The sequence below is a fragment of the Haliaeetus albicilla genome, chromosome 20 (genome assembly GCF_947461875.1).
Source record: "Haliaeetus albicilla chromosome 20, bHalAlb1.1, whole genome shotgun sequence".
Lineage (NCBI taxonomy): Eukaryota > Metazoa > Chordata > Aves > Accipitriformes > Accipitridae > Haliaeetus > Haliaeetus albicilla.
In genome coordinates, this window is record NC_091502.1 from 10,241,402 (window position 1) to 10,249,536 (window position 8,135).

An 8,135-nucleotide genomic window follows, 5' to 3' on the forward strand; every position below is an offset into this window, starting at 1 on the left:
TGAACAACACTCTTCACAGCAAGTATTACTTTGAAAAGTGACAGAGCTATTATTTGTTTCTTGGAGTAGATTGTCAATGTCTTCCTTTATTCACTGCATTAGCTACAATGCAACAAGTTTTAGCAAGTGTTCTTCACCTGTTAATGGAGTTATACATGGACAACATGAACAATACTTGGTCACGTTCATTGCCCCAGCCAAGACACATACAATGAAAGTCATGAGGCAGAGTTGCAAACCAGTCTTGAATAAATTACCCCTACCAAAATGGCAGCAAGGAATCAGGAGTAGTACCTGCAGACGCTGCCACATACCCTTTTTCTCCACTGTGCATTTGGTATCCACAGCAGAGATCGAGGAAGGAAGCAGAGAATGTAGGAGCTGTTGTACCACAGACTCCCTTCCTGTGGGTTAACTGGCCACAGGCAGTTTGACAGCAAGGACTACAGTTGGTGCAGATAAAAATTATTTACACCATGCTGAAAAATCTAATCCAAGGTGAATTTTTTCAAACTTATGATACAAACTAAGAGGAAAGCTAAAGAAACTAAGTGCTCCCATATCATTCTGATTATTCTGAAAAATCTCACCATAGTATACAGGCTGTCTTCCATTATTAAAAAAACCAAACAACTTTAAGAGAAAAACAACAGTTCTACTGCATATGTTGTAATCCTGTTGGGTTACAGCTCCACATTTTATAAAAAGAAAAACCTGTAATTAAAAGAAATGTTGATTTAGAGTTCTGTGGCAGAAAGACTACTGGTTATCTGCAGCGTTATGTTCCAATGCACTGCTTACTTTTGAACAGATCATAGTCTTGGCTAATAATACGATTTGACACAATTCACTTCAAATACAGCAAATAATACGGTCTAACTACTTGAAATTCTGACAAGTGCACTGTTCTGCCACTAACATCTCTCCAGATAAACAAGCACAACCAGCACACCACGTTCTCTCAACTGTTTCCTTCTGATTAATTTCTACATGGAAATTTACAATTAAATCTGTTATTTAATATTCAGAATAAGCACAGTTTGGAAACTGTATCCCCTGCTGCTCTTAAGTGCAAAGATGTCTCATCTTCAAGTTATAAAGATGCAACAGGCATCACAGTAACTATTTTTACAGCAATAGCACCTGGAGGCCTCACAGCATTATCAAACCATTGCAGTAGGTACTGAATATGGGTCTCACAGAAGCATCCCCTGTTCAATAAAGTTTAGAACTCTTTCAACATTAAAAAAAAATAGAAAAATAAATTGTTTTCCAATTCAGAGACAGTTTTGCCTGTTCTCTTCCACTGTAAAAAAAAAAAGTAAAAATAATAATAAATTGAATGCATCATCTTTGAAAATCAACTACATGCTTCCCCTACATAGAGCTAGGTTTACAATTATTCCCTGAACCTTGATGCATTGCTCTAACCTTTCCCATTCCTGTGAAAACTGTTAGTTTCTACTTCCAGATATTTCTGTTCCCAGTCCCTCTTTGCAGGATAATGAACTTGAAACACCAGCTGCTGAACAGTTAGAAGTTCCAGAAATGGCATTATAAAATAAGTAAAACCAACTTCCTCAAAGTTTTCCTTTGGAGTGAAACTTCAGAGTAAATCCCATAAGTTTTCTGGAAGAGGTAAAAAGCTTGTTCTGCAATTCTGGAGAAGTGTAATTCAGTCCTTCGCTGGAAACAGCTGAAGATAGAAACCGAATGCTCTATCTTTGTGAATAAGACTAGTTTCACTGTAAAACATGAGGTCGGGGGGGGGGGTGGGGGGGGATATTGCAAACACCAGTGTTTATACGATTTACTAGTTCATGCTAAGCAGCACACATAAAACTCCATTTCAGTTGTAAAAACTGCATGTTCACTTGTAATGAACATATACCTACTTAAAAAGAATTCCCCAAATAAAGCTTGACAGAAAATGCCATTAGGGGAGTTTAGAACTTTGTTTGCTATACATAGGAGTAAAACTTTTTTTTTTTTTTTAAACACTTCCTCCTTTATTCCTAAATTAAGCAGAAGAGGAAATAAAATCAATGGATTAAAAATCCCACTCAGCTAAACTATTCTTTAATTTCAATAAACAATTCAACATCTTATAGATAGATTCAGGCTTCCATGACCATTAATCTTACACTCTTGTACTGAAATTAGAAGAAGTAAGGGTGCGTAATACCACCTACTTCGTGTCATTCACTTTCATTAATTCTACCTCATTAGTGCATGAGAAAACAAAATTTTATAGTAGAAAAGGAGGTCAAATAGTAGTAATTCTTAGCTGTTACCGAAGTCACACATACACCAGTGACCCAGACAACACAACAAATCCATTCCCCACTCCGTTGAGCCACCCACAAACCTATACAATTTCTCAGCAATATTTCCTTAGTAACTTTTCCTTCTCAGCTTGTTGCCTTAAACCATCATTCCCAAAGGAAGGTAAGCAGGAACATAAGTCACACCTGTGACAAAATAAAATTACTCCACTTATCAAATCTTCTCTGAAAACATGGATTACATTGATAGCCATACCCTGGCTAAGTAACCATTCTAGGAGTTTTAAAATTTAAGGCTTTTAAAAATAACTCCACTTATGAAATATTTTATGTTTCAAAAGTCACTTCACTAAATTTGTTCAGAGATTTAAAGTTCCATTTTAACATTAAACTTTACTTGAAATATATACTACTTCACACACTATATTGAAATATATACTACAACTTCATTCTTCAAACTTACTTCTTCCTGTTATTCACTTCTATGCATAAGGACCTAAACACAATATTTTAGGATAGCAGGTAAAAAAAACCTCCCCAGACTATGCTGGTGGATATTATGCAGAATTAGTACAATGATGCAAGTGGAATTGTTCCATTAACCACTAATCAGTTTTCCTGATTTAGGTATTATCACACAACACAAAATTCCTCTCCTTAACTGTAAGCAAGTTTAAGAGAAGTGGAGCAGAAGCAGGCACAGAATATAGTATTAGAGCCTAAATAAACGTGAAATATAACAAGGGCAAGGCACTATAACAAGACTTTCGTGCTACTGTCCCTCTGAACCTTGAAATGTCTATTTGGACATTCAGCTGTCTTTACTGTGTGCTCTATATATTTCAAGCCACATACAAATTCGGCCCTGATCTGTCAGATGCTCTAACCAGTACTGTAAAAAAGCAACATCCTCTACATTTTACTGTATATCTCATCTACATATGAGTAACATCTTCACCTTTAACACTTCACCGTTTTCAGACACCATATATATATTAAGACTGAAATAGCACCTTGTTTTACAGTGAAACTAGTCTTATTCACAAAGATAGAGCATTTGGATTTTATCTTCAACTGTTTTCAGCGACAGGCTGAATTGCCCTTCCCCAAAATTGCAGAACAAGCTTTTTACCTCTTCCAGCAAACTTACGGGATCTACTCTGAAGTTTCACGCCAAAGGAAAACTTTGAGGAAGTTGGTTTTACTTATTGTTGAACTGCAGCTTAAAATTCACTGTCTAATTAATCTCTGCTACCAGCAGCTCTAAAAATCAGTGCAATGACTGTAGCGAAGCTACTACACAAAGCAGAACAGCAGCCAGAGGGAAAGCTTTTCTATGTAACTAACTAGCGTGCAACGCTCCCGATATTCTTAAGGATATCCTAATTGGAAATAGGCAGGAAGCAAGAGACAAACTTAAAATACAGATCTGGAAATATGTACTTTAAGTTGAAGAATCCAAAAACTCCAGATATGTTTCCAGTTGCCAGTGACAGAGGCCTGAGACAAAAAAAATAGTTGAAACCAATGCAAAGGTAAATAATGGTTCTCATTTCACTTGTCTGTGGAAAATCTGCTGCTTTCTTTGCAATTTATCTTGCAAAGACAGACTCTTGCATTTGCTGGCATCTCCAGTAAAGCCCTACACAAGTGTCAAGATCTGCTAGCATGAACACATCTACAGGTTTTCTTTGTGCTGCAATAAGCTGAGGTGTTTTCTGTTCCAGAAACTGCAGAAAAACTCACGTACCTTCATGTCACATGAGCGAATCAGTTTAGACTACCTTGTCACTGCAAAGGGAACAAGTTACAAGTCCAACACACCCCCTGAAACAAAGCACTCCACTTTAAAAATGCCAGTCACATGTATATTGAGAGAAGAAACTCTAGGGGACTCACCTAGAAATGGCTCAGTCATCTATAGGAAAGCCACAGCCTCAACGTGGGAGAGCAGTTCTGCTACAGGTAGGGTATGCACTAGCTTACCATGTAATGGCTAGCTCTTACTAAGTATTTCAATATTTTCATCACATTACAATTTTTTATATGTCACCAGGATTCAACATATGATTGGTCATTCTAATTTTGCATTTAAAGAAGGCTCTCTGAGAATATGCTTCTCACTAAAAAAAAAATTTACAATTAGGAAAATTATGCACTAGTGGAGTTTAAACGATGACCTTTAAAAAATTACAACAGCCAGTCAGATTTGGATTCAGCTAGTATCTGTTAGTAGAATAAGAAAAGAATATTTCACTTCATTTTCTCAACTATGTATAAAGTTGAATGAGGATGGGGGAAAACCAGAAAATACTTAGTTCCTGTTTATCCCAGCAAAACCAAGTCCTGTCTAAACCCAGCCTAGATTTGATTATGCAGGCTTATTTGGAAAAGATATGGAAAAACCTTACAGATTTTAACACCTCTCCTTTCTTACCCAGGGATTTTTACTGCGCCGAGACATTGCTTTTTTTCCCCTAAACATTAAAGCAGAAGTACATTTCACAGCTTTAAACAATTAACACTAACCTGGAATCAACAGTTTGCCTCTCTGAGAGCACTCTGAAGAGCAGAATTGGGGAACAAAAGACCTTATCTAGTTCCAATTCTTGCACTGGTTTATTGTGTCATTATAAGCAAAGTCAAATCACTGTATAATCTTTCCTTTTGTAATGCAGGACTCATACTTTATTGTCTTTAGAAAACTCACTAATTAGTAAGTTTAGTGCTTAAAAACACTCCAAGTGACCAGAAAGGCCTATTTTATAACAGGTATCTCTGTAGCATTTTTTCTAAAACACACTGTGCATATATATCTTGCTGTCAATATAAAATATTAATGATTCAAAGGCCAGTTGCAAAAACATGACTAGTCAACACAAGGGCTTCAGTTCAGCAAGAGTCATCTCACAGAATCAAGGCCTTTGACTCTATTTTCACTTACTGTACACCTATTCTTTCAAAATAGCTGAAGTGGAATGCTGACAAATCTCATAGGCCTATGTTTCTTCTCTCTACTATGGGCTATACAACCACATGTCTCGTCAAAGCACATGTTGGTCTTTCCAGAGATCCTTAAACATACAGCAGAGAGATGGACTAAAACATTAACAAGCAGATAAACTGTCTGAGCCCTGCTCTAAAACCATACTCTTCCACAAAAATCACATTTCTTCTTATGGGACGTTATTTTTTTCACCAGTGTTCTTGGGTTCTTCAATTTTAGATTTTTACTTAAGTCTTATCTGCTTAATAATCTAACTACCCACTTCAGCACAAAAAATATAGATAAATTCATTAAAATTCATGTTAGCTACATTTCAATTTCAAGAAAGATTTTTTTTTTAAATTTTATTATTTTTTAAAACTAAAACCTTTTTTTGGTTACCAGGAAGAAAAAAGGCTGTCAATTATTTCTCATTTCTTCACACTGAGTGTCTCAGAGTAATACAACCAGCAGTTTCAGGCCAAATCTATACATCCAAAATGGGTCAGATTGCTAAAACATAAGCAGCACTTCTGAACCGCATTTAACTGTAATACATAGTGCTGAACACATGTATATTTCCATACTTCTACGTATTTTAAATTGTTAACTGATAAAGTTAAGCTGACAGCCTTCCCAAGGCCTTTCACCCCAACCACACTGACGTTCTGGAAACACTGGAGGCATTAGTAACAGTTGTTTAAAGTAGGCCCGTCTTCCATGTGCTGCTGGCATGGCCTCAAAGGCCACACACAGTCTTCTCCACACACATGCCACAAATATCAGGACAGGCAGTCCTGAGCTCAAATACTGGACTGTCATACTGAAAAGTTCTGTTCACATCTGCCGCAGCTTGGGGTGACTGACACCTGTCATTAAAGGCCGGGAAAGTGCTTGAAAACATCTGACTACAAAAGCAAAGCTGCTTAACATAAGCGAAAGGCCTCCAGGAGTTCTTCCTTTGCAGAAAAACTGCAGTGACCAAAAAAGGTGGAATACGGCAGCAACCCAAATAACGACACCTGCCCACCGCGAAGACGTTTTTCAACTCTTTTGTTTAACTTAAAACTCGTTTTCCGCACGCCGCGGTCTTCTTAAATAAACAAAGGGAAGACACCATGCCCCGTCTAGCAGCACGACGCAACGCTGTTTCCCAACGAAGCCTGTTTGGGAAGGGAGAGTCGGGGGGGAGGGGGGGGTGCCGGCAGCCAAGAGGCCACCGGCCGGGCCGGGCCGCGCCGAGGCCAGCGGTCCCGCACCGAGCGCGGGCGCGGCGCCAAGGCCGCTCACCTGAGGGAGGGCCGCCGGCCACCCCCCGCCGCGCCTGCGGAACGGCAACAACTTCGGGGAGCGGCGCCCGCGGCCTGCCCCCGCCGGCCCGGCCCGGCGGCCCCAGCCAGCCGCACGGCCCAGCCGGCGGCGGGGCAGCCCCGGCCGCCCGGCCCCCGCCGCCTCTCTCCTCACGCAGGGCCCGGCCAGGCCCCGCTCTCACCTTTAAGAGATTAGACGTCGCCATGATCCCCCCCCGCGGGGCCTCCCCGGCCGGCGGCGGCGGCGGCTCCTCTCCCCGAGCTCGGCTCGGCTCCCCCCGGCCGCTGCCGCTTTACATGGCCCCGGGCCGCCCGCCCGGCCGGACCCGCGGCGGCAGTAGCGGCGGCCGCAGCGCTGGGCTCCCCTGCCCGGGGGCGAGGCCGGCGCCAGGCTCGGGGCGTTCCGCAGCGCGACCGGCTGGGTCCTCCGCACGCAGCCGCCCCTCAGAGCCTCATGGCGGCGTCCGCCCAGGAGGCGCTCGGCAGCAGCCCCGGCTCCATGGAAGGGGCCGGCCCACATGATGCGGCGCTGAGGAGCCGGCCCCGCCGCCAAGCGCGGGCGCTCGGGCTGCGGGCTCTGCCTGCAGCGCCCCCTGGCGGCCCGCCGCTGCGCCGCGCTGCTCGGGGGAACCCGCGCTGCCCCGCGCTCCCCCTCGCTCGCCCCCGCCGCTGGGAGGCCTTCGCCTTCACGGCCCCGCGGCGACCGGCCCTGGCACGGAGCCCCTTCGACAGGCACCGGTCGCCGGGCAGCTCCCGCGAAGCCAGCGGGCGGCGGCTGTCCACGGCTGCTCTCCCGCGCGGCCCCGCTCCACCCCCGCCTCAGAGGCGCCCCTCGCCCAAACCGCCCCCCTCTCCTCCCGGTTCCCCCATCCCTTCTACCCCGCGAACAGAGGAGCGAATTCAGCGCGGCCGAATAACGTGGTTTGTCGGCAGAGACGTAAAACCATTTCTCACTTGGCGGAGGTTGGCGAGCGTGGGCCTCCGCCCCGGCTCACCGTCCCCGTCCCCGCCAGGCCACGGTGACGCCGCAGCGGCCCCCCCCGCAGGCCCGGCCGGCGGGGGCCCTCGCGGCAGAAAGCGCCGGACGGTCACCGGTCACCGGCACAAACCCATAGCTGGCGAAGCCCGGTCACTTCCCTGCGCCCGCGTCCCCGGCTAAGCCGTCACTCGTCCTGCCAAACTGTTTTCACGAGTTTTCTGTTTGGAGGGAATGTTTGGGTATAGGTACCTGTTAGGGGGGAGTTGGAAACTTTCGGGGTTTATTTATAGAAAACAGAATGAAAGTGCTGAGTGTGAGAGTTCCTGCGTCCTGCCCAAATGTGCTCTTGTGCAGCACTTGTGAGTAGTGCTAGCCAAGGAATAAGGAGAACCTGAACACCTGAGAAGCAGTGAGACAAGGAACCAGTGGTACTTTTACCGATATTAAAAATAACGTGCGTCTCATTTTGCATGGCTTACATAATGACTGTGATTTTTTTCCGAAGATCTGTGCATTATTTTTCTGGGAAGTAAGGACATCCATGAGCCTCAAGGTTTTGCGGTATTTTAGTACCA

At 44.1% G+C, this 8,135-nt stretch overlaps 1 protein-coding gene across 4 annotated transcripts in view; it reads right to left on the reverse strand.

Annotated features, from left to right (window-relative positions):
* The window catches only part of CUL5 (cullin 5), a 34,317-nt gene extending 27,212 nt beyond the window's left edge, over positions 1-7,105 (reverse strand). For 2 of the 4 annotated variants that reach the window (XR_011328974.1, XM_069808248.1), the window contains exon 1: positions 6,764-7,105. Coding sequence is in view for 2 of the 4 variants with exons in the window: in XM_069808248.1 (XP_069664349.1) it covers positions 6,764-6,787 (24 nt within the window). In the remaining 2 variants the exon portion in view is untranslated. Of the gene's footprint in view, positions 1-590; positions 630-4,184; positions 4,408-6,763 lie in introns of those variants that run through there. The other 2 variants (XM_009930809.2, XM_069808249.1) reach the window with 2 other exon arrangements.
* Between the last annotated feature and the right edge of the window lie 1,030 nt (positions 7,106-8,135).